We start from the raw sequence: 26,400 nt of genomic DNA on the forward strand, positions 1-26,400 counted from the left end.
TAATATTATTTTCGGCGCTTTTCTTTGTTTGGAAGCTCTGTCTCTCTGCGTTTACTTCTAATCCTCCTGTCCAAATAAGCCGTCACATGTATGTATGTATGTATGTCACAACGATTTACTGACATATTTTCCGTGTAATATGGTCAGAGAAATAAATGCTTTTCTCATATATAACCATCAATCCTTTAATTATTATTTCTTATTCCGTTTTGTTAGTCTGAGTTTATTTAATCAGGGCGATTTCTTTTATAAATTTCATACTGTAAGCCTTGGTATACACGTGAACCATTTCAATGCACGTTATGCTTTTAAAACTATCAATGAAATGATTCTGATTCACGATGATACTTTCTTTCTTTTTCTTTTTATCTCGAATATCAATATATACGTCTTATTCTCGTGGAATGTGCTGTTTTAAAATACCCATTTTTTTTAAATTTATTTCATTGACTTCAACGTTCACTTCCGGGAAACGTGGATTTCGCATGAGGCCAAATCTTGTTACGTAGCTAAAAAAAGGATTAACTAAATGGATGCTTAGCTTTCACAGCCTAGCATAATCATATATAATATGCTCATATATATGTGTGTATGCATGGCTATCTCGTCCACGTAATCATCACAGATCTTTCCGATGAAAATACGACAAGTGTGATCTGATAGTATCTGTTTTATTTTAATTAAATTCACACGAGGTTCGAAATACACAATGTACATTATATTATATTGAGCTCCATAATTAGATAGATTTTTTTATAAAAAAAATAACATAATAAATGTTGAACAGCTCTAACCATGTGAACAACTTCATGAACAATAAACAAAGTCGAATAAAATTTCTCTTTCTTTTTTTTTTGGGTTGGGAGGAAATGTAAAATGTGTCGCACTGGCCCCCACCAAACAATCAAATCTGAGCACCTTCGACCTGAACCAGAGGTTTTGCCTTTGATCCTCTAAGGTTAGTACACAGTACAAGACTTTAAGGCAACACATATGTATAGTACAAGTTCCTGAGAAATCGATTCTCGTGCAGTACATGAACGAATCGAAACGTACCCAAAACGACATTCTCCTCCCTGATTCGAAATCTATATAACTCGGGAAGACATACCCAGAAACCGAAAAAACAAAAAACTGGTCTTCGATTGGCCATTTCGAGATGCAGAAGAATTTTCAGACAATGAAAAGGTAGAGTTCTTATTCGTTGGAGGAAGAGGAAAGAAGGGGCGGAGCATGAGACGGGGAAGAGACAGAGCATGGATGGAGTGACTAGACAAACAAACAGTTGAAGAATGTTTGGTCTCCACCCATGCACTGCCTCTTCCCTGGCTCTGCCCTTTTCCCATTCCTTTCTTCCTCTCTGTGATCCGTTTCCCAGCTTTATTCCGACAGCTGAAGCAACCAGATGGATGACTCTCCATTTCCATGGTGGGTTCAGTTTAAGTTTGGTTCTTTTTTACCTTTGTGATGCAAAATCTGTGAAGCAGGTCTTCCTCTCTACACAGAGGAGCTGAAAGAGGCTATGGCGTCCATTTCTTGACGCAAGAGAAGGGCATCGATGAAGATATCCAGATTCTCTCCCTGCATCATATCGTCTATGGCGTGGTGAGTTATGCCGACCCGATGATCTGTGACACGCCCTTGTGGAAAGTTGTATGTACGTATACGCTCAGATCTGTCTCCACTTCCAATCTGCTCAACGCCATCTGTTAATATGTATCTATACACACAGGTAGGGAGAGAGGAATGACTGAAACCCGCTTTCCGGAATGAAAAATCTTTTACTTGATATACCTGCTCAAATCGTAGTTTCGATCGACTGGTATGAATTCTTGACCTCTCGATTTCATAAAGCTTTGCACATAGTACTTTGAGCGCTTTGGCTTTGTTCTGTTGCAGGAAATGACTTTCAGTTAGAAACCCCCCCAAAAAAAAACAGCAACTGTAAGAACTGAAAACATAAAAGGGGTCTGACAAACTTCCAGAGTTTTGTTTCTTACGGGGAAGAAAAAAACAAAACTTTATTTGCTGAGAGTGTTTAACAACAGTAAGCAGTATTAACATATCAAAGCAACTTGTAAAAGTTAAAACTGGTTAAAGAGGGAAAACAACTATACCATATGTTGAGATCTTTCATCTTGGATTGAAACCGTCATCCCAGTCGGAAGGTGAGTCATTCTGACTGCACTGTTCGTCGTGTTGGCATGCTGACCACCAGAGCCACCAGACCTATAAGTATCAATCCTCAAGTCTTCGTTCCTTAGCTGGACATCTACCTGTTGAATCGGCGAATCAAGGATCATGTAAATCTTGAGATGAATCAAATCAACAGATAGGTTACAAAAGAAAGAATGGAGAAACTTGGGCACCTCATCTGCCTGAGGGAGGATGGCAACAGATACGGCACTGGTGTGAATACGCCCACATTTCTCTGTTACAGGAATACGCTGCCAAAAGATTTAACTCGTTAATAGCTAAGAGTATATAGAAAATTTTGTAACAGCCAAAAAAGAAAGATATGATACCTGAACCCTGTGGATACCACTCTCGAATTTAAATTTTCCATACACACCTGCTCCGGATACTGCAGCACTCGCTTCCTGGCAATCAGAATTTGATACCTTAGCCCGCAATAAAACATAGGAAGCACGTTTCTGTAATGCACGAAACAAAGAACTAAAAGCATACTTTATATCCTCTCAAATCTGACTCAGTGATGTCTACCACTTCAAATTTCCAACCCTTCTTCTGTGAGTATCTCTCATACCTGTCAGAATTCCCAACCGAGTTAAAAAATTTGCAAGCTCAAGTATGAAGAAACATCTAATCTTCTATAATTCTATTAGCAATATGTAGAAGGGAACTTGCATTTTAAATATGTCCATGGCAAACAGAGAGGCCTCCTCTCCTCCAGTACCTGAATGAACATTCGATTAGTCAAAAAGAAATAACACAGAAGAGCCACCTTCTGGGGTTAATCAAACGTGTAGAAGGTTAGTTGAAAAGAAACCTTCAGATCATTAGTCTACCTGCTCTCACCTCCAGGATACAATCCCTCTCGTCAGCTTCATCTTTAGGGAGCAACGATCTGAGCAGCAAAGTCTGCACTCTTTTTTCTTCATTCACCGCCTCATCTAGCTCAGCAACAGCCATGTCTAGCATGTCCTTATCCTCAGAACACTCAGACACAAGAGATTTCAGTCCATCAATCTCCTGTCAAAAGCAAGTAACCCAACCAATAGATGAACTTTACAACAAATGGAATATGTGATCTTGCATTAGCAAGGAAACAAATGAGATAAATTCACTACCTTTTGTTTGGCCCTTAATTCGTTTATCAGCTCCATTGATTCCCTCAGCTTCCGGAGTTCCTTATTAGCTCTTGAGAACTCCGTCGGTGAGTATTCAGGCTGTCTTCAATCAACAGAACACAGTTGGAATGACTCGAACAGACCGAAAACAACCTCAAAATCGAACAGCAAAAGCAACAAAGAGGAGCTGTGGATCGATACTAATCGGACAGATATCGGATTACCTGGTTTACAAGCTTCTCAAGAACAGCATTGCGGCACTCTATCGCAGATAATCTCTGCTCCATTATCTTAATAAGGTCCCGCGACAACTGGGGTTGCAGTTCTGCCATCACAGAACCCATTTCGTAAATCATGAACTCAAAATCCCACCATATCACGGTTCAAACTGACGAGAAATCCGTAGATTGTTACGTAGAATCGAGATATGCTTCCTAATTCGGCGTACAAGCCAAAGTGCTTGGAAAGCGCATGGATTGAGACTAACCTAGACGAGAAAACCCAAGGAAATCAAGAATCATTGCAGGAATAAACATGAGCCTACCCGTTGTATAAGAACGAATCATCGCATACGCGAAAAATGAACCTCTGCTGCGATAATTTGGCTGTGAAATTCTCGAGCAAGATCGAATCTGCCATCTCGAGCGAATCAGATTGCTCAAAAACTTTGCCCGAAATATTTCTCTCATGTTTTAAGACCGAAACACTTCCGCCAATCGTCCAATGTTTAGCGATCGGACGGGAAAGATGAGAGGAACCCTTGTTCGGCGTCGCGACGGCGCCAGCAAGAACGAACGTCTTGGTTCATCCACGCCTCATCCCGTCGTCGGAAACGCAGCGTTTTGTTGTTGGACAGTTCTTCTTAGGGGCCCAACAAGCCCTACGTTTTGGGCTTGAATTCATTTACCAAAAAGCCCATTATATTCATTCAAAATATTATATTACACATAAGAGCACGTAAGGGCGATTAGTATAATACTCTTTTAACATATTATTTTTTTTATGACGATTTTAATCGTATTATTACATGATTATTTTCATAAAATAAAATATTAAGAACATAAAAGATATATATTATTCAATATACAACTCGACCATGACTAATATTTCATCAAGCGAAATAAAAGAAAAAGTTATTTTTTTGCTTGGCACGTGAAACAACAAAAGGATTTTTTACAACATTGCCCCGTAAATCTAACACCATTAGACTTGAAGAAAAAAGAACCTTATCCGGAGAAACGATGTCGTTTTATGCCTTTTTCATCCCACGTACTCCTTTTTATTTCCTTTTTGCATGCATGCACTGATTCTGAGTCTCAAGTTTTAGGTTAATTACAGGAGCTTATAACCCGAGCGTGAAAGGAACACCCGTGGCTTGGAGCCATTGGACAGGACCCAACCAGTTTGCGACCGTGAAGCCGTTGACTTCCGAGCCGACTCTTGCAACCTTGGCCCAGTTGACTCTCCTCGCGGTGTTAGCTCCCGGTCCACGGTTGTTGTACTCGATGTATTTACACGACTTGTGGAAGCTCTCTCCTTCCCATATCATCCATCCTTCCGGTCTGATCAGGTCACCGATCTCCGTGTTCATCACGATCGTGGTCGAGAACTTTTTCCATGGCCTTCCCAGGTAGGACGCGACCTTCAGCCTCTCCGGCGAGAGCTTCCTGTCGGGGACGATGCGGCAGTTCTGGAGGACGATTCCGATCTTCACGTTGAAACCCTTTTCGTTTCCGTCGGCAGTGACGGTGTTGTACTGACCCGGATTGCCTTTTCGGACCACGATGAGTGAGTTCTGGATCACGGTCGCGGATTTTCCGAAGATGAAGTCCACTGTTCCGGAGACGACGCAGTTCCTGTAGAACTGGCGACCGTTGTTCACGTAGAGCGTGTCTTGGTACCCGTCGAACCTGCAGTTGAAGATGGCGGCACGGTCTCCGTTGACTCGGATGGCCACAGCCTGGTGTCCCATTGGCCCGGCTGTGTTCTTGAACCCGATGTATTTAGCCATGAACCCTTCCGATTCAACCTCTGCAATTTTCGGCAATACGTATATATGTGTGTATATATGTGTGCATTATATTCGAATAGTTAGAGCCAGAAGAATGTTATGATTGATGGTTGATAGAAAGACTCACGGACTGTGCCGCTGAGAGAAGTGGTGGTTGCAGGGCTGAGTTTGACACTCCTGTTGTATGTGATGATTGTCTTTCTTGCGCCATCACCGAACATGAAGATGTTGTTCTTGCTCTTGGGAATAATGACTTGCTCTCTGTAGACTCCGGCCTTGATGTAAATGATACACCTTCCTGGGTTCTTGTTGGGACAAGCATTCACGGCTTGGCCAACGGTCTTGAACTGCCCGCTTCCGTCCTTCGCCACCACGTATGTCGGCCTGATCCTCGGAGCGGCACCACCACGACCGGCCTTAGCCAGGAGCTTCCTGTCGGCTCCAGACATCCATGTCGGGATTCCTCCCTCCGCGGTTTCGGCCTCCTCCAGAAGACGGCGACCGGCAGGAGCTCCGGGCAGGCTGATGGTGCCGTTTTTGGCGAGACCAAGCTCGGCCATGGAGGTCACGACGGTGGAGAAGATGTCGATGGCGTTGCTGGTAAGGATCTGGGAGTCGGCTATGCCTTCTGCCATCATCTTCCTGAGATCGGCATCCTCGATGTCGTCAAGGCAAGAGCTCTGGTAAACGAAAACGCCGGTCAACCACTGTTTGAGTTGGTCGAGCTTGCTGCCCGTTTGCTCCAAATCTTCGCCCATCTCTTCAAGGACGGACTTAAGATCCTCGAGCGCGTAGGTGAAAACTCTCTTACAGTACTCGAGAACGGCCTTATTCGTGGGACCGTTGGCTGTGCTGTTAGAGACACTTGCCTCGGTCTGGCCGGTGAAGTTGTAGGATTTGGTGAGGGCATCTTGAGTGGCGAGCATGAACGCCTTGATGAGCTTGTTCGGGTCGTCCGTGTTGGCCGGCTCGAGGGTCTTGACGCAAGAGGCCTTGTCGGTCGTGGATTGGCAGATGGCCTGGACCGCCTTCATCTGAGGCGTCAACGGTGTCTCGTGGTTGTTCTTTACGACCGCTACAACCCCGATGGCCACGCCCACCACCAGGAGGACCGAGGCCACCGATACAATGACCTTCCCAATCATTTTCTTTCTTTTATTTTCTTTTTCCCCCTTTTTATCGATCTTTTTTTTTATATATAAATATCTCTCTCTCCGGATTTATTGATGGTACAATCGGAGAGGGGGGGGCTTTATTCGAACAAAGCCAAGTCGATTAATTGAAACTACTTGGGCCAGGAGACATGGGGGTGCAATGGAGAGGTTCTTATAGGTGGCTCGGTTTCTAACTTTAGGGTTTGTCCCCTTTTTCACGTGCATGGGGAGGCGAGGTTTTAGGCCCTCCGACGCTATTTTTTAAAAAATTTAATGGCTCAAGCTTTAGATAGATGAATATAAGAATTAGCTGTTAGGTTTAAATTTGGTCACGGCAAGATAATTGTACGCCCTGATTAGCAGGCCATCCATCAGTACCACCCTGTCTAAAAATAAATAAACTAAATGAAATTATCGGAAACGTAAATGATAATTAATAATAATTATTATGGTGCCGATTTTACTCGGCATACGTACGATGTTTATTATGAATTATATTCCTAATTAATAATATTCGTATACAACGTGAGTAAACATTCTCAAAACGGCGTCGATATGCTTTTCGATCGTCACGTAAATATATCATACTCGTAGCGTCCATTTTCTTTTTAATTTCATACCAGGGCGAAAATAGTTAAGTTACAAAGATAATTACAACTTAAACGCCCAATTTTTTTTTTGATTTAATTTGTTTGTATTAATAAAAAATGGTTGGACATGGTCCGGGATACAAAAATCCACAAGCCTTTCAGCTATACAAGCTTTTGCTAAATGACCCTTAACAGGGAGAAGAAGTTACATAGATTGCCATTTTCTACACTTGTCTACGTCTCTGTACTATGGTATAGAGTCAATGCATACCACTTATGCAAAAGGATATTGTTTAGAGAGTCTCTTGTTTGATGCAGCGCAAGTAACGTGTTTCTGATCGCCTGGTCCACCCGAGTGCTGAGGATGGGTGCCGGAGTAGAAGAATTCGTGAAAACCCTGTTGTTCCTCTCCCTCCACAGTTCATAAATCATTTGTTAGATAAGAATTTTGCTGAGGGTGACTCTCCGATCTTCATCTTCCGCCAGAATGTTTGCTATCCATTGACGACATCCGGACAGATCTCGCGGTGGGTTTCGCCAGATTTTTCCTGCAAATCTTAGCCACACTACATAGCTGTAAGAGCATCGGAAGAAAAGGTGTGCGTGTGATTCCTCTTCGTCATTGCATAGTTTGCAGGTTGCATCCTGTATTAGATTCCACCTTAGCAATCGGTCTCGTGTTGGCAGCCTTCCATGCATAACCATCCAATGAATAAAAGAGGTTCTAGGAGTTGCCTGCTTGAACCAGACCATGCGAAACCATTCCACTTGGGCTGAAGTGTTTCTTAATTTTCTCCATGTTGTTGAAGCTGAGAAAGTAGTGGAGTAAATGTTGTCTCCTATCTTTCATTCAAGGTGTCCTCGGCACAGGCTTCCGTTGGCGGTCGTATGTCCAGAAGTCTGATCTGCAACTCCTGTATACGTTGCGATCGAGCTCCTGGAAGGCACCAATTCCTTCCTGAAGCGGCTTGACAGACTCTAGCATTTAATGGGATTCTGAGCAGTCTCGGTCCCTCTACCCCAATGTATTCGAGCAACAGTCCCAGATCAGTCCAATTGTCGTGCCAGAAGAACGCTCTCTGGCCATTTCCAACTCTGCATCGAATGAATCCTCTGGCTAGGTCTTGCATTTTGAATAGTTTCCGGATATTCCAAGAAAGTTGCGAGCTCGGCTTGAAATTCCAGTATGAACGCCCCTTCAGAACATTTACCTGCACCCACGCTACCCACAACGAGCCTGCCCTATTGAAGAATGACCATATCATTTTCAGTCTCGAGATCTGATTTATTTCCGCAATACTCCTGATTCCAAGTCCTCCTTCGCGATGCGGTTTGCAGGTCGTGCTCCATGCTATCCTAGCCCTTCCCGAGCTAGTGGCCGAGTTTTTCCAAAGAAAACTAGAGCATAGGCTATCGATTTTCCGAAGAACGTATTTCGGCAGTAGGAATACTTGACTCCAGCTGGAAACCATTCCATAGACTACTGCGGTAATCAGCTGAACCTTCCCTGCATACGAGAGAAATTTGGTCGACCAACTGCCAATTTTCCTTATGAACCATTAAACGCCCAATTTTCATTGTATATCGGACAAAATTATGATTTTGGGTAAAACATTAAATGATTTCGGTAATTTTATTGTGGATGTATATACTTTAGAAGGTTGCGCAGTATATACATGCATATATATATAATCTTGTTTTGTTTTTAAATTGTTTGTAACCGGTTGTTGGTTGGTTAATCAATCGTATGTTTCAAAATAATTAGCATTACCACGCACTAGTAGAAAAAAGGTGGGCTCACTAAAATTATATCAATCATACACAAATAATAAAGTAAATCAACTAAACATTCCGCTGTATTGTTTACGTATAGTCTATGGGTATGAATAGGAAAGACTCATAGACATAAACTAAGTACCATAATATATATATATATATATATATATATATTGTCATATATTATTCGTAATACAAAGAAGTAACAGTAAATATGTGAACCAAACTGCTTGTTCGATCGCATTTCATCCTTTCCAATCAGGCCCATACATACAAATTTCCTACATACTCAGATTCTGAATAAAAATTCATCGACATCGTCGTTGGCATATATATATATATATATATATATATCACCACATATACATTATGTGTATTGATCAGTAGTAATACTCAGATATCGGAGGCGGTTGCAAGGGGTCGGTCTCTTTCTCGTTGAGCTTCGCCTTAATACCGAAACCATTGAGAATATCTTTCAAATCTGCGTAAACATCCAAAGCCTCGCCGGTCAGATTCTTCCCCAGTCCAACCCCACCCTCGACCTCTTTCCTCAGATTCTTGTCGATCCCGTTTATGTCGTCCAGACATGTAGAATGGTACCCGAATATGGAAGTTATCTTTTGCTTGCACGTGAAGTAATTCCCGGCCATGCTCGTCAGATCCTTTCCCGCGAGTTTCCAGAATTCGGCAAAGTCCTCCAACGCATAATTCAGGTTTTTCTCGCAGCCTTTGATCGCAAACTCCTTGCTTTGGTACTTGGGTTTGATCCCGTCGAGGAATTTCAGGCCGTTTTTCACGGCGGTCTCCGCCGCCGAGGCGAGAGATCTTATTAGCTGGACGGGATCGTCGGTGGGAACGTGCTTTAGAGTTTTGCAGCAGAGTCGCTTGTCTTGCACGAAACGGCAGATTCCGGCCACGGCCTTTGCATGAGGGGTGAACACGTAATTCACCTTGTTGACAAGGGTTTTGGGTTCGGCCGGCACGGCCATGACCGCGGCCGAGGCGGCCGCTAGGATGAGAACGGCGAACGCGAGTTTGGTCGGAATGTTCATATTTTTTGTTTTCTTTTGTCTGAACGGGAAAGGCCCGTGGATTGGAAGGGAAGAGAGCAATGGAGGAACGATGAGATTCAATATAATGTGTAAAGAGTAAGTAGTTAACCTAATTTTAGGCGGTGGTTTTACTGTCTTTGATGTTAAGATTGATGGTTTGAGAGGGATTTGTGCTTCTTTTTTTTTTTTTTTTTGGAAATTGTTATTTTACGGGGGAAATTAGTTGAGAGAGTAATTCTTTTTTTTAATGTTCTATTTTAAAAAATGATTTTGAACCTTATAAAAGAAATGTTACTCAACTAAACATTCAATTGTACCGTTTACATATATATATATATCGGTTGATTCTATATAACATTCAAATATTTGGTACAGAATAAATATTTTTAAGTTCGAATATGCTTTATTTTTTATTCAGATATATGTCTCTTGACGCAGATATATTATTTGAACAAAATAATTCGTTCAACATATTAAATATGTAATATGAAATATATTTTGGTGATCTCAAAAATTGACGTGGAAAGAAAAAGAAACACGGAATGAATATAGTTTTAAAACGTGGCTGGATATGAGAGGAACACGTGTTCGAGCTTTTTGGTTCGTGAGAAACGAGGACGTATATAAGCGAGAGCAAAGGGGTAAGGGTCAGAAGTGGGAAGAAGGGTTCAGAAATGCTGGTGGAGGAAGCCAAGATTCTACTCGGTTTCCCACCGGATTCTCGCCCTGATCCTTCCCAGGTGACGCAAATTTCTCCATCTTCTCTCCTAATCTTTCATCGGAGCGAGTATTTCGGGGCGATCCTCATGATCACTGATTCTGATACTTTGGGATTTTCAATCTTCACCGAATGTTGTTTGATTTATGATCTGAATTTTCCGTCTGGTTCTGTGAATTTGATCTGTCAATAGCAAGTCGTTTTTGCCTGTTCGTGTTAGCCTTTGGCGGTTTCATTTTTGCTAGATAAAGATGAAATTCTATTTGTTGATTTGATCCGTGTATCATATATCTGGGTAGGTTAAAGCTGCTTACCTGAGAAAAGTATGGGAATCGCATCCTGACCGATTTCCGGCGGATCAGAAGATCGGCGCGGAGTCTAGGTTCAAATCGGTGAGTCCAAAGCCTCTGTTCGTCCAAATGGATTTTGCGGTGTTACGCATTTGAGAGGCGTGCTTCAGATAGACATTTCTTTACTTGTTTCCGAGTGAGATAGATTCGTATTAATTATCCAATTTGTTGCAGGTTTCTGAAGCTTATGCTTGCCTTCTGTCTGGTAATTGTACCGAGATTAACCTTTCGTAGCGTGTACTGTGTAGTTTAGGCAGTGATATTCTTAAGGAGCATGGTCTGCATACTACCAAATGAGCTAGAAATCTCACAGGGAAAACCAGGTTCTGATAGAAGAATACGGATAATGTTGCATAAACTTGCTGAGGAACCAAGTCCAGATACCTTGGAGGATAGTGTGTGTATGATGTGTTCATATACCTTACTTGTACTTGCTTATTCCCAGAGCAATACTGATCCTTTATGCATGTTGTTTCTCTACATCTTTGCTCACTCCTTGAACCCTTTTTCCTTTTTTTCTAGGAGAGATGATATAATGAGATGCAGCTATGTCTTTAAGAATGAAAGGAAGCCTATACGGTAAGCTGTCTGCATACCAGCTGCTTTAGGTTGAAGATGGCGGGCTAGATTTTCCAGGATGTCGCAAGTATCTTGGTCACTACGGTGGTGGTCTGACAGATCACTCCAATCTTTCGCCAAGACACCCGATGAATATTTCTAGCTCATCTGGTTTAGGAGTATGCAGACCATGCAATTTGTCTCTGTAGAAAATGTAGCATCTAGGCACTGTGCTGAATTGTTTCACAAAGAATGATATCACGTGTCTAATTTACACTCTGGTCATTATTCCAGGAACTAGACGTGGATATTCAAGAACAGGTAACCTTACGCATGTAATGAAAATTCCCTTTTCCTTTCCAACGTTAGCTGGGGCATTATAAGGATGGAGATTCTTGGATCAGGTGTGTATTCGAGGGTCGTGAGAACTGGAGTTCCGAGGGCACATGCTGGGAAAGGCAACCCATGGCTGATCGGAATTCCTTTCGCACTCATTGTCCTAGGAACTGTTGGACTTGGCGGATTCAAAGCTACCAGGTACTTTACCGGCATCCACACGCATCTAATTCTATTTGGTTTGCATCAAAGATTGTCTATTAACACCCTTAAAACTTCAAACTAACCAATGATGGGTTTGTAGGGTATCATCCGATCTCATTTTAGTTCATTTTTTTTTGCAGGGCCTACAAACAGCAGAAACAGGCATTCCCGTCTCACAATCCGTTCCTTCCCTGATCCCAAATCATGTGCTGTGTCTGGATGCGACAGATCTCTAATCAATGCTCTGCTACCAAAATTTGTGGTGTTCATAGCTATTCCTCTTGTTGTTTAGACATATATAGCAACTCCGTATCTAAGAACCCAAATCCATGCGACTGTGAGGATGAATAAGCAGACGTTCTTCAGACTCAGACTGAGAATTGTAGGTATCGTATCATCATCACCAACATCTGTAATTTGACTTTTATGATGTTTTTGTTCGCCCTACATTTACTTGGGCGTTAATTAAATCGACTGAATTACATAGAATAATTTACATAAACCATACCGGAAAGAGAAGATATTTTATAAAAGTGTAAACAAAGGAAGACACTAAGAATCCAGAAAAGGCAGACAGGCCGACACTGAGAATCAGCGAACGGTAGTTCGATTTCAATGCAACATTGTTCACTAGAGATACTCTTGACAATACCTAACATTGTCCAGGAAGCTCCGTTAGCAATCATAAAGCCTTCTCGTCTTTGGTAAGAGAACTTGAAGGTGTCTTTTCAAAAGGCTGTCTGTCTCTGTAGCATATAAACTCCACCTAGCAATGGCATTATCAACCATTGCCTAAGCTGCCACCTGCCTTCACGAGCTATACAGCCAACACCATTTAGGCCTTTGACTCTTTCTAAAGCCAACGCCATCTTTAGACATTACAACACTACTAGAATTGAAGAAAACTGATACGTGAAAGTGATACTGACTGCTACACCGGTACTTGGCATAACCTGAATGAGTTGGTGAGCATTTTGGTTTTGGTTTTATGATATGGAAATACACTATCCATACCTACCTCTTGTGCTCTATATTTGTCATCTCCTTGTTATAGAGAGTAGTCACTTACTTATTGTGCCACTCCTTCAGTATATGATGTGCAACGAGAGAATAGAATCAGGCACCTGTTCTGGTGGTACCTGCCTCGTCTGTATCTTCGGCAGCGAGGGTAATAGTAATAGGTTGCCACCCTGACTGGTGATGAGTAATCCATTTCTTTGAGGTTGCTGTAATATTCATGATTTGAAGTACATCACCCAAAGTAAGCTCATAAAGACATTCTTTTTTCATAACTTGTGCAGCTTCGAACCTGTATGTGAGATGGGAGCCGAAGGAAAATAATTTTAGATCGTAACTATTGTACATATATAGCTAAAGAATATGGAATCCTCGGAAAAGCTAGACAGTTTTCTACCTGCATTGTGTTGCCATAATTGCCGCCCGCCCGGAAGAAGATGTCAGAAATCGACGAATCCTATCCCAAGTTGCTTTTGGGTATTGCCTTGGGTTTCCTCCCAAGGGATTTACACACTTCCATAAAGTCTCATATTTGCCAATATAGAGTCTTAGTTTACCCACATTTGTCACCGCAATCATATGATGCTCAATAGCACTGGCCAAAGCCTTCTTGACGTCAGTGCCACGATGCTTGGGATCTCCATACCGAATGCAATCGGCTATGTTATGCTCTGTAGGCATAATCTTTTCATTTTTCAAGGTGTTTAAAGAAAGTAAGATAACACCAATAAGGCCTTGCACATGCTCAGACGGTGGAGGTTGGGACCCTGGAGTTCCCCACATAGCATTGCTGGAACCAATACCAGCAACTGTTTTCGGCACTTGGGCTGAGACTTCAGGACCAGAGGAGTTTGTATTGCCTGGAACCTGTGAAACATAACTGTCATTCAGACCGTTGAAGCTAGGAGGATAGGAGGGGTGCTGAACGTTCGGTCTGAACTCTTGTCCAGCTTTGGGATTGAAATTAGGGCGATTTTGAGAATGATTTGGATACTGGGACAAATTTAGATTGCCGATATCAGGTAAATTGGTAGCAGAAGCGTAAGGAAATCTAGGACCATCATTTCTTGGATGCATTGGACGGAAGCCATTACCAACAGGCGGCTGCAGATTATTTGGACCATAACTCGGCCGTGCAGCAAACCCACCTGGCCTTGCAGGAGCAGGATAATGATTCTGAGTATTGTTTGAGATGCCATTTCCATTATTCAGGGAAGGGTCAGGGTTATGATAAGGCTGTTGCACAGGTAACGGACTTGGCCTTGGAGGATAATGGTAATGGTTCTGAGGATTACCAGTCACATTGTTGCTGGTATTGCCCACAGGGTTGGTAAGGTTAGGTAAAGTATTAGGAGCAGGCCTGCTTGTAGAATTCGGGTCACTGTTGCCGAAGAACTCATGTGGAGCTTTCATAAACTGCTTTCCTTGAGCAGGTTGCTGCTGACGAGAGAGATCCTTGGGCTCCTGAACCCTCAACCCAGTGACCTGCTTTGATGGTTTCAGAGTAAATTTTACTTTGTTTTTATTATCCATAATCCTTCTGGCATCCGGGTTTGGATCCATCGATTGGCTGGACTGAACTTGTTCAGCAACAGAAAGAGTCGATCTTTCAGAATCAGAAGGATAACGTCCATTGGCAATAAGTTGCGAGGATTCACCGCGTGTGAGAGGAGGTCCTCCCACTGCAAGGCTGGTCCAAAGCCATACAGTCTTTGCAGCAGCGATCAAAGGGGCTGAAGCCTTCTGAGGTTGAGCAAGAAGAATATTGTACCTCCTCATTCGCAACTGGTGAAGCGCGTTAGAGAAGTCCCTATCACCGGAGATGAGCATGAAATTCGCAGGCGCAGGGTTATCCACCGCCCAGAACAACATGTCCACCAGAATCTTCTTGTCGCTCGCGTCTTTCACTCCTGAGAAACCACCACAAAGAAATCTGTCTGACATCAGACATAACTCAGAAAGAAAAAAAAGTATTTGTTTGGTTCAAAATAATAATGTACAGACTGAGATTACAGATCTTCCAGAGAAAGAAACTCCTCAGTTCATGATTCACAATGGAAATAGGGCCACAGCAAATTCATTTACTAGCAGGTCAGAAGGAGTACAAACCAAATCCCAGACAAAGGGTCCATTCAAAACCAAACTCCAGTCGATACTAACTCACTCAACACAAAAAAAAATAAAAAAAAAATAAAAAAAAAAAACAGGATTGATACTTTTTCGCCAAAGAAAAAAAAAACTCGAACACGAGCGCTTGAAGATACGAGAATCCGCACGCGAACAGAGACAGAAGAAGAAAGAGAAAGAGGGATCAGAGAATAACCGGAGGGAACGTGATTGAGGGCGATTCCGGTGGAAGAGAGGGCATGCTGAATGGAAGGAGGGATTCGATTAGTGTCTCCATAGGCGGAGATGTTGACAGGACCACAGTAGTTCATCTTCACCAGCGCCGAACTGATGTGCTGCGCAATCCCGTGAGCGTCCAAACCCTTAGGAACCTGGCAATTCTCTATGTCCCACCACACCGAGGTCTTCGCCTTCACGTACTGCGCCTCCGCCAAATCCGCCGCATCTCCTTCCGCCGCCGTACTCATCTCCGAATGTTACCCTATTATTGCATCAACACTGAAAGGAATCTAAGATTCAATTATTCTCTCTTTTTCGGGCGACTTTCCTCACTCTTCTAAAGCTTCTACTTCTACCGGCGTGTGTTCTTAAAAGGGCGAGTCTGAGGTGTGACGTAAGATTACCGTTATGCCCCTCGTGGGATGGGCTTGATGGGCTTGGCCATGTAGGGGTATTTTTTGGAAAGATAGAGCGTGCCCTCTGGTGCTACTGCTCGGGTCAAGTGAAGTGAGCGTCGTCGTTCGCTAGGGGTGTCAAACGAGCCAGCTCGGATCATTTTGGGTTCGGCTCATTTGGCTCGAATCGTTTTGGGCTCAGCTCGTTAGGCTCGTTTTCTAACGAGTTAGAAAAACCTCGGCTCAGATTGCTCGCCAGTTTTCCGATCTGAACGAGCCGACTCGTTGAGCCAAGGATATATAATATTTTTTATTTATATTTATTTTAAATATAATTATAAATTTAAATAAATACATAAAAATTTAATAAAACACCAATACCATTTAATATTTTTAATTATCACCATCATAATAATTAGTATATTTATAATATCATATAAACAATATGAAAAAAATTAATATAAAATTATATTAGAGTTTTTTTATATAAATTTAATATATTTTTAAAAAAATACCAACTCGCCGAGCCAGGCTCATTGAACACGTGTTCAATGAGCTCTGACTCGTTAGGCTCATTTTTTAATGAGCTGAAAAAATTACGGCTCAGATCGCTCGTTTTCTAGCGAGTCACGAGCCAGCTCGCGAGCCGGGCTCGTTTTGACACCCCTATCGTTCGCCATCTTGTTGGCGCACGTTCGTATGTTTCACCAACTCGACTTGTCGTTTCCGTTCTCCACAAAGAAACTTCCTCCCGTTTTCTAATTTCCAGCCACTCTGTGTTCCACTTTCTCCGTCGAACCCATATTTTCCAAACTTATTTCCCTCTATGGTTTTCTATTTTAAAAGTGAATATATATATATATATATATATATTGTGTGTGGATTTGTTTAATTAATTGGATTATTGATCTCGTCCTCAAGAAACAACCAAATTGATAAAATATGAATATATTTTATGAATTTTAAAGAGAAAGCTCTTTTCGTATTCTTAGGAAAGTTGCCAAAGATATCCCAATAATTCGAGATGTAAAGGTGGCGAGTTGAATATTCATCTCTCCTAGTAACCTAATTTACTTATAGGTTCTTTGAATTTGGTGGCATAATTATTGCCTTAACAGTTAAGGCTGGTGACGACCAACCATGGCAGCGGCAGAGAACGCCTTCCCACATCGGATTTACGAATTTCATTATTATCATCCTCCTCAACCAGCGTTATCATATTAATATATTATCCCTTTACACGCTAGCAGGATTATATTTAATATTTATACATGACATTATCTCAAAATGGGGGGAACTTTATTCATCTAATGAATGATATAAAAGAAGAAGGAAGAATGCCAATTATTCACATGCAAGTATTCCGACAAAAGCACTGTCTACTACTTGACCTCTCTTACCCTTTCTATTTATGGGTATATGTTCAAACCCATTACACAAACCAAAAGATACTATAGGAGGAGGGGGAAGGGGGAGGGGACACATTTTAGAAGAAAACAGATATTATAAATCATCAGGGCAATCACATTTTTATAAACAAATATATTAAATTTCAGGTATATATAGAGATGTAACCTCCACAAACGGAGAGGGGTTGGCTAAGGAGCTACTTCCCCTGCATGACCTTGCCGAGCATTCAACAATGGCTGCAGTGCCTTGACAACTATGCTCATGTTTGGCCGGAAATCAGCCTCATATTGCACACACAATGCAGCAACTGCCGCTAGCTGCAAAAAAACAAGCAACAATCTCGAGTTTTTTCTTAATCGATTATACAGAGAAAGTGTTACATTCCAGATTATAGATTTCTTGTCTGTTATTCAAGCAATAACAAACCGAGAATCATCTAGGACACAGCTTTGGTTTACCTTAGCAACAGCTTTAGGAGGGTAATCTCCTCCAAGTCTTGCATCAACACACTGTTTGACCTTGTCTTCGCTGAGTTTGGGTGTAGCCTGATACATTCAGAAAGTTACTACGCTCAGTTATCATGTGGATGGTTTAGGTTGAAGGTTAAAATGTCAGGACTTTGAGAGAGTAAAGTTGGAAAGAATTAGTACCCATGTGACCAAACTTTGCTGGCCTCGAGGCAACGTATGGTCAACAGGTTTCCGACCAGTAAGAAGCTCGAGCAGCACAACCCCAAAGCTGTATACATCACTCTTGGCATTCAACTGTCCTGTCATTGCATATCTGTGAAAAAAGTGAAGTGATTGTCTTGTCAGAATGAACACTGAAGGAAAACACATACTACACGTATTTAACAGTGGGTACTATCATTGTTGGGTTGCAACAACAAGAACCAGAAGCCAACTTACTCAGGGGCATGGTACCCAAAAGTTCCAAGAACACGGGTTGAATGAAGGCGAGCAGCCATATCGGGAGCTTGATTGGAGAGATCAAAGTCAGCAATCTTAGCGACATCATCATCAAAGATTAGAACGTTGCTGGATTTGATGTCCCGGTGGATGATGTGAGGCTCTGCCTTTTCATGCAAATATTCTAGTCCTCTTGCAGCTCCAACAGCAATTTTCACTCGCTGATGCCATGATAAGACAGGACCTGGTTGCGCTCCCTTGACACCTTTCCTCCCTGGAGCATTACAAATGTGTTGAAGCATTGCCCGCAGATAGAAATACAGGATCAATTAAAAGCTAGTCTTTTGTCCATGTGTCCTTCTCAGAACAATCTATCAATTGATCGACTGATACGGTCAAATACATTAGAAGACATTTAGATAACCATGTTTTGGGAACAACTTGTTTTATTGCTTTGTTCAGTCAAAATCCATACTCTTCATATCTAGGATAATGATTTCACGAAATAAAACAAATACACCCACAAGTGACTTTCTGCCGTACCATGAAGAATGTCATGAAGAGATCCATTTTTGGCAAATTCATAGGCGAGTATACGTGAGTTCCCATCAACACAGTAACCGAGCAGCTGAACAAAATTATCGTGCTTTAGTCTGGATGCCATGGAAACCTGTAAGTTCATTCCGGTTAGATACAAAATCATACCATATGAGATAATTCCTCAACAATGACTAATTATTTGCAGAAAGCCACCAAACCTGGGCCAGAAATTCATTGTCGGGTTGTTTGTTGGAATCTAATTTCTTAATTGCTGTAGGTTGCCCATTTTTTAGTATGCCATAGTATACTCTTCCATATGAGCCTTCGCCAATCAGAGAATTTGATCCATAATCTTCAGTAACTTCCTTCAGTTCATCCGCTGGAATAGCAGGTACTTCTATGGGCTGCACCTTCACGGCTTGTGTTTCCTTTTGTGCAGTTTCAGATGCACGATGTCCTCCATCATTTCCTGTGATGATATCAAAGTGGAGCAGCTAAATGAGCAGATTAATCAGAATTCATGTAATCGAAAAACTAGGAAAACAGCAATGCAAACTTGCCAGCTTCCTCCAGCAAAGAATCAAGCAAAATTCCCGGCCAAAAGAAGCGTATGTGCAAAAGAACTTATCCTGTAACATAAAACAAATTACTGAAATACCTCCGGAATGTTTAGCTGTGTTGTGGCCTCCATAATCAGCATTTCTAAGCATATCATCTTCCTCGCAACAGCCGAAGCAGCTCATGGTTCTATCAGCAGAAATATTGTCCCCGCAATTACTAAAGCAATGGACACAAAACACGATTAGAATCGAGCGCTTGAGAGAAAACTAAGAGGAAACAACGAAGCTTCAAGCAAATTTACACAGGAAAGGAACTAAAAATGCAAAAAAAAAAAAAAAAAAAAAACTCTTTACTGTATGCCACATCTAATATCCATCTCCTCTAGAAATTTTTGGACGACGAAAACACCTCAGAATCTACAGAAACTAACGTTACCAACCACGACATAAAATCGGCATCCAAAATCTAGCGTACGCTTGCTTAAAACCAAATACCAAATTTCAAATCTAACATCAGACCGATGGATGACCAAATATGAAATTCAACATGGCGCTAATCTTCGAACAGTGATTAGGATCCCGGAAACAACGACGAAAAGGGAATTGGGAAAACTCAACAAAAAGTTCATCGACTGAGAACAATCACTGGCATTTCAATCAGTAAACCAACAGCAAAAGCAGTCAAACACGGAAAGGAATCCGAAATAATCGAAGAACTTACCTCGATCGAAAGAGAAACGCAGGGATCAGTGGAGTGAGAGAGTGAGTTCTTGGAGATCTAAAAACCGATGAAGAGTGTGCGTAGGATAAGCGAAGGATCTTGCGCGTACGATAAAATAGGGAAGACAATAAAACGCGGAAATCTATATATATTAATAATTGTGTTTAAAGGATTCTGGTGAAGCCACCTCATCTTCCATATCATCATCCATGTGGCATTGTTTTAATTTTTATTGGATTATAAAATTATTTATAATAGTCATAAGTTATAAATGTATAAAAATATAAAAATGTGAATAAAATATTTACTTAAAAAACCAAAAAATTCATTTTGTCTTTATTTTAAAAAAACTATTTACAAAGAAAACTATTAATAAATTATTATGATTAAATCTTAATGATTTTATTTTAATAAAAATAACAAAAAACCACAAAATTCATCTTATCTATACTAAAAAAACCTATTTACAAAGAAAGCTATTAATAAATTATTATGGTTAAATCTTAATGATTTTATTTTAACAAAAAAATATTACTAAATTATTATAATTCAAAAAATAAAAATCTTTTTTAAAATGGAACTATCATTGTGGAGTAAGTGGAGGCCTTCTTTATTACAAAAAAAAAAAGAAACAGTCATAGCGGAGTAAATAAATTTTTTATTACATAAAAAGAAAACGGTTATTGAAAAGAGTAAATAGAAAATTGTATGATATTTAATAGAATAACAAATTAAAAAGAAATTAAACCAAAAAACGTACCATAACTAAGATGCTAGACCGTCTTTTCCATCAATATTAACCAACAGTCTTATATGTCCCTTTGTTCAAATACGTTTCATTGTTCTCTGAGTCCAACAAGAAAAAAATTATTTATTAACCTATTAATGAAAAAAATAATTAATAGAGATGGATTTTGTAACTTATTAGAATAAATGTGGTAAAAACCGTTACTTTCATTCATTGGTAATTCACTCATACAAAAAAAAAGTTATCATTTTGTTATTTCTTTCTGTTTTTTTCATATATAAATCTATATATATAAATAATTGTGTTTTTTTTTGTATGAGTGAATTACCAATGAATGAAAGTAACGGTTTTTACCACATTTATTCTAATAATAATTGTGGATAGTGGATTAGTGGGAAATAGTAACTATTTTTTTCATTAATAGGTTAATAAATAATTTTTTTCTTGTTGGACTCAGAGAACAATGAAACGTATTTGAACAAAGGGACATATAAGACTGTTGGTTAATATTGATGGAAAAGACGGTCTAGCATCTTAGTTATGGTACTTTTTTGTTTTTATTGGTCATTTATATATATAAATAATAGTATTTAAAGGATTGTGGTGAAGACACCTAAGCATCCACCTCATCATCTATGTGGCGCTTTTTTGTTTTTATTGGTCATTTAATTAATTAAAACATATTTTTTTAATAAATACAATGTGACATATAATACAAAAATGAGTAATCAGATTATATGGTGATTTAAAAAATTCTTATTGGTCATTTAAAATAATCATTAATCATTATTATGTTAATTTTTATTAGATTATCACCAATTTTAAAGAGGTGAAATGTGAAATATGTGGATGTTTTTTTAGATATGTAAAACATGAAAAATAACAATAGATTATATTTTATATAAATAAAGAGTTGAAACGTAAATAAATATTTAAATAAAAAATGATTCAATTTATTGTATTAAAAATCTATTTTCATTTTAGTTTAATATATTATTGAGATATTTAATTGATTACACTTATATTTAAAATTTATTTGAGGTCATGATATAAAAAACAAATGCCAATAAATTATTATAATTATAAAAACAAAATGTTCTTAAACACATTAAGGGAACGGTTACAAAAATAAAAAGTTGCTTGCTATTCTATCAATGAAGAAGAGCATGTTTCATTATAATGAGAGTAAATGGATAAATAAATGATATTTAGTGGAATAAACATTTAAAAAGAAAATTAAAGCAAAATAACCTATTGTGACTAAGATGCTAAAGCGTCATCGAAACATGTGGCAATTTTTTAAAATTTTTATCGAATTCTTATCATCTTTCACAATCAAAATTATAATTATTATTATAATTAATTTTAACACATTTATATATAATAATTTTAACACTAATTTTTACATATAAAAAAGGTGAACTAATTTTTACATATAAAAAATATGTGACAAATATAATAATTGAAAATATCAATAGATTATTATAATTAAAAAGACAAAACGTTAACTTTTAACATATAAAAGTTTATTTTGATCTTAGTTTTTTTTATTTTCTTATATTTATATTTAAAATCTATTTTAAAACCTTGATACAAAAAAAAATGTAAGTAGATTATTATAACAAAAAATAAAAAAGTTTATCTATTTTATATAAAACAAAAGAAACGTTCTCTTTGATGATAGTTTTCTCAATTGTCATTGGTTTTTGTAAACCTCTTATTAGCTGAAAATTGTCTATAAATTATTATATTTAAAATATGAAATAAAATTATACTAAAATTTATTGTTGTTAAAAGTATTCACTAATTCAATGATAAAAAAACGGGAGAATAGTCTACGATTATTTTGGAGTAAATAAAATTTATTGTGGATTACTTAATGGAGTTAAAAATTTATAAAAAATCGGTCAAGACCGTTCTTTTATTTGCTCAATAATAAAAAAAAACGTGATCAGAAGTATTCATTAGCCACTATTAGGTGTCTCTAACGGCACCGGAATGTTCTCTCAAAGGTCAAAACTTTTCGTATAAATAAAGCGATTTCACTCTCTCGATCGACAAATCTTCATCTAGATGTTCAATAAAATCAAACGAAGTGACCCGACAACAATTTGATTCCACGTCGATCTCGGTTTCTTCGACCAATCCCCAGGAAAACCCTCCAAAACCTCTCGCTCTCAGCCGATCCGTCGGTGAATCAACAAACCCACTCGGTCGTGATGCCCACGCACCGCCGCTCATCGTGGCGGGGTGACACCTACGCAGATATTGAGAGACTGTCCAAAGAAGGAAGACAATCTCAGTGAGGAGAGGACAGACCTTCGCCGTCGGAAAAAGGCGCAAACCAGGCAGCGTTCGGGCCGAAGTTACGGTATCCGACATTCGTCGTTGGCCGTCTCAGAGTCGACGCGCACGAGAAGCTGATCGAGGAGGCTCTTCGCACCGGAGGGGTCGACAGGGCACGCGGTGTTGATGCTGCAGCCGGACGGACAGTACTCGATCATCATTGTCGACAGGGCAAACATGAGTTCGTGGACAGAGAATCTGAGTAATGATGATCTCGAGGTCGTGAGGAATGTTGGGTTGTTCTTCTGCAGAGAGAAATCCCTGATTTTGCGAATATTCAAATTGCAAAGGTGAATGATTTGGTCACTAATCACATTTTACTTTGTGATTTCACTTATTACTGCTAAATTTGTAAAAAAAAATCGTTGTTTGTCTCTGCTTTCTAAATTTATGTCGCTCATTTTTCATATCATCTTCAATACACATTTGTATCAGAAACTAATGGAGATGAATAATTTTAAGTTGTTATTAATAGAGATGGATTTTGTAACGTACGATTATGTACTTGTAACTAGACATAATTTTAAGTTGTTTTCCGGTAGATTTTGTATCGTAATACGTGTATATATATGTGTATCTAGACATAATTCAATAGCTTTTATAATTTGGTACATGATTGTGGCTAATATTCGAAGTATAAAATGTTTTAATAGTAATTTTTTATCCTAAACTTTATGATTTCACATATACAATAATAGATGTGAAAATTTAAGAAAAACATAAATTATGTATGTATATATGTATCTCTCTATATATACAAGAGATCATGCGCCGCTACGAAATTTAAATAAAATTATGGTATATAGTTCATTCTTTTATTTTTAAAAATATAGTTTCCAACACATTTATATATTATATATATATGTGACGTGGCAGATTTTATAACTCATTGATTTATTAAATTCTATAGAATAAAAAATATGTCAATTATTATATTTATAAATGTTTTACAAATTAAATTCTAAATGTAACGTTGAATTTCCCACCATCACTATATATCCACTAATAAGCTATTATTAATTAAATTCAAGCGCATTCACACATATACACAGATAAAATGCAAATGTTTGATTTATTTTTTTAACAATATAGACAATATAGAAATATCATTGCCCATGTCGGAGATTTCGGATTATCGAGGTTTCTGTACAAAATTGACCAATCGGAAGAAAGCAACACCATAGGAGTCCAAGGCTCCATAGGTTACATTGCTCTAGGGATGATCCATATGATTCTTCTATTACATTTTCTGTGTTATCTTGCTTCGCAAGTTATCATTTTAATCCGATGATTTCATTACAGAGTATGCATTTGGAGGAAAACCCGACACAAGAGGAGATGTCTATAGTTTCGGATTCTGGTTTTAGAGATTTTTATCGGGAAAAAATCCACTTACGAGATGTTTAAAGAAGAGCTCAACATGAACAAGTTTGCGCTAACCTAAAACAGAAACACTGAAAACGTCACCGAGATCGCAAGCCAGAGACTCTTCATGAACAACAGCGATGAGCGTTCAGGCACGTTGAGCGGCAGAAGCTCGAGCAACGAAAGCTCGAGCAGCAACAGTGATTGGGGATGCAGTAAGAGCGAAGAATGAATGATATATGTGTATGAATGTGTTATATACGTGTTATTTTTTAAAATACTAATGTAATGATATTTTTATGAAAATTGACATTGGCATCTAAATTTTGGTGAGACAACTCAATTTTCATCATGGATTACAATACTTAAATAGTTATAGAGATAATGTCATTAGATTATGATATGATGATAAACTAAATGATTAGATTTTAAAATGGAGTAAGAGAAAATAAAGTGGTGGGAGAATTTTTGACAAATTTAATCATTCAAATCATAAATTTATTATTATTGTTTTTAAAAAATGAATGAAATTTTTAAATGTAATAAAATTTAAATTTAAGTTGAATAGTTCAAAAAAAAATGAATATCTACTAATTTTATGAAAATAAAAGGTGATACAAATTTGTTATATAACAATATATAAAAAAAACATAAAATATACCAAAATTAAACATATATCAATCTTACCAAATTACAAAAGAAAAAATTAAAAAATATAAACAAAGATTTTATAACTAATACATTTTTTAAATTGCAAATATATTATTGTAGTTTTGATCGTGTAGAACGATCGAATTTACGAATAGTATCATCAACTTTGAAAATTATTTTCCTTTTATTATTACAAGAGTAAGCTCCCAATATTTTAATTAAGTGACAATTAATATATTTTTAAAAATAAAATAATATTTATTTCTGATAATCTAACACATAATTTTGATATAAAAAAACCTAGCAATATCGTAAATATTCCCGTATGGAATGATCTTGCATAAAAAATTCGTTCATAAATAGACAGATTGAATGTCAGAAGAATTATTATAAGCGTGTGTAAATCTAAAGTTTAGCGACAGTAATTATTAAGTTATATATGAATCTCTAGATTATTTAATAGATTAATATATAAAATATATCATTATTATATTATATTTATTAACATGAGTTAGTAATTATGTGGTTCAATACAAAATTATTTACAAAGATTTATAAAGATGTACAATTTTATATTATTAAAAAGTTAAACGCCATGTATATAAATTTAATCAGTTTTAAAATAAAATGAAACTGTATTATTTAATATTTAAGAGGGTAGACAGATTCATTTGGTGATAATATATTTCAATTACGTTTTAATTTTTTATATATACATTACTATTTAACCGATATTTTTTAAAACCCCAAATATTTAAAAATATCATTTATCTTTTTATTTTATAATTAAATTTTAAGCAAAGATTGAATAAGATAATAACGGGTATTAAGTACAACCAAAATAAATTATTAATATGCAATGTATGTGGAATAACTATTATATTCTTTCACTATTTTAATTCCTTATATAAATAATAGTGATAATTTTATAATAATTATCAAACAAATAATATATAACATTTTTGTAAAACAAAGAATTTTACATATATATTTTTTCTATATCAAACATATAATATATATTATTTTTATAATATTTATATCAATTTTTTTAACAAAAAGTATAATAAAAAACGGAACAATCCGCGCAACGCGCGGATCTTCACCTAGTTACGATAAAAGCGTTCATTAAAAGAAATTAAAAATAAAAATTGGACGTTTGGTGGAGCAAACCCGACTTGACTCGATTAGACGCCGTTGGATGGGAGACGGAAGAAAAGTCGTAAACCAGATTGCCACGTCATCTTACGTATTGATTAAATAAACAATCCGTGTTTTAAAGTTTTCTGATATGAAATCAGTGGAATTAAATAATTAAAAAAATAATAATATGGAT

The 26,400-nt window shown here is 38.1% G+C and overlaps 6 protein-coding genes across 18 annotated transcripts; 1 reads left to right on the forward strand and 5 right to left on the reverse strand.

Annotated features, from left to right (window-relative positions):
- Positions 1-898: 898 nt before the first annotated feature.
- LOC104802120 (peptide chain release factor 1) lies at positions 899-4,114 on the reverse strand. 4 transcript variants are annotated; one of them, XM_010525579.1, is made up of 11 exons: positions 3,856-4,114; positions 3,536-3,636; positions 3,312-3,410; positions 3,030-3,213; positions 2,869-2,917; positions 2,689-2,767; positions 2,526-2,600; positions 2,370-2,447; positions 2,118-2,276; positions 1,795-1,890; positions 899-1,692 (listed from the first exon to the last, which is right to left on the reverse strand). In XM_010525579.1, the coding sequence occupies exons 1-11, from the start codon at positions 3,998-4,000 to the stop codon at positions 1,498-1,500; spliced, it is 1,260 nt and encodes a 419-aa protein (XP_010523881.1). In that variant the 5' UTR covers positions 4,001-4,114; the 3' UTR covers positions 899-1,497. The 4 variants fall into 4 exon arrangements, with proteins under 4 accessions (XP_010523881.1, XP_019056809.1, XP_019056810.1 ...); XM_019201264.1 differs by having other exon boundaries at positions 899-1,890; XM_019201265.1 differs by having other exon boundaries at positions 2,118-2,447.
- Positions 4,115-4,363: 249 nt separating this feature from the next.
- Positions 4,364-6,621, reverse strand: LOC104802121 (pectinesterase 5). The gene is made up of 2 exons (XM_010525581.2): positions 5,450-6,621; positions 4,364-5,342 (listed from the first exon to the last, which is right to left on the reverse strand). Exons 1-2 carry the CDS (start codon positions 6,465-6,467, stop codon positions 4,654-4,656), a joined length of 1,707 nt encoding a protein of 568 aa, XP_010523883.1. The 5' UTR covers positions 6,468-6,621; the 3' UTR covers positions 4,364-4,653.
- A 2,430-nt stretch (positions 6,622-9,051) lies between these two features.
- On the reverse strand, positions 9,052-9,956 carry LOC104802122 (pectinesterase 5-like). Its single transcript, XM_010525582.1, has one exon. It carries the CDS (start codon positions 9,892-9,894, stop codon positions 9,223-9,225), a length of 672 nt encoding a protein of 223 aa, XP_010523884.1. The 5' UTR covers positions 9,895-9,956; the 3' UTR covers positions 9,052-9,222.
- A 579-nt stretch (positions 9,957-10,535) lies between these two features.
- On the forward strand, positions 10,536-12,490 carry LOC104802124 (protein CAJ1). 10 transcript variants are annotated; one of them, XR_002023734.1, is made up of 7 exons: positions 10,536-10,634; positions 10,912-11,004; positions 11,137-11,167; positions 11,276-11,363; positions 11,485-11,734; positions 11,815-11,841; positions 11,925-11,990. XR_002023734.1 is itself a non-coding variant. In XM_010525584.2 (6 exons), the coding sequence occupies exons 1-6, from the start codon at positions 10,569-10,571 to the stop codon at positions 12,253-12,255; spliced, it is 405 nt and encodes a 134-aa protein (XP_010523886.1). In that variant the 5' UTR covers positions 10,536-10,568; the 3' UTR covers positions 12,256-12,490. The 10 variants fall into 10 exon arrangements, 3 of the variants coding, with proteins under 3 accessions (XP_010523886.1, XP_019056766.1, XP_019056767.1); XR_002023735.1 differs by having other exon boundaries at positions 11,485-11,699; XR_002023736.1 differs by having other exon boundaries at positions 11,485-11,541; positions 11,815-11,855; positions 11,925-11,975.
- LOC104802123 lies at positions 12,470-15,784 on the reverse strand. The gene is made up of 3 exons (XM_010525583.2): positions 15,401-15,784; positions 13,475-14,987; positions 12,470-13,369 (listed from the first exon to the last, which is right to left on the reverse strand). The coding sequence occupies exons 1-3, from the start codon at positions 15,669-15,671 to the stop codon at positions 13,177-13,179; spliced, it is 1,977 nt and encodes a 658-aa protein (XP_010523885.1). The 5' UTR covers positions 15,672-15,784; the 3' UTR covers positions 12,470-13,176.
- A 1,349-nt stretch (positions 15,785-17,133) lies between these two features.
- Positions 17,134-20,073, reverse strand: LOC104802126 (probable receptor-like protein kinase At2g47060). The gene is made up of 8 exons (XM_010525585.2): positions 19,958-20,073; positions 19,335-19,453; positions 18,895-19,145; positions 18,680-18,806; positions 18,137-18,410; positions 17,879-18,011; positions 17,687-17,773; positions 17,134-17,545 (listed from the first exon to the last, which is right to left on the reverse strand). Exons 2-8 carry the CDS (start codon positions 19,417-19,419, stop codon positions 17,417-17,419), a joined length of 1,086 nt encoding a protein of 361 aa, XP_010523887.1. The 5' UTR covers positions 19,420-19,453; positions 19,958-20,073; the 3' UTR covers positions 17,134-17,416.
- Positions 20,074-26,400: the final 6,327 nt, after the last annotated feature.

The sequence above is a fragment of the Tarenaya hassleriana genome, unplaced genomic scaffold (genome assembly GCF_000463585.1).
Source record: "Tarenaya hassleriana unplaced genomic scaffold, ASM46358v1 Cleome8, whole genome shotgun sequence".
Lineage (NCBI taxonomy): Eukaryota > Viridiplantae > Streptophyta > Magnoliopsida > Brassicales > Cleomaceae > Tarenaya > Tarenaya hassleriana.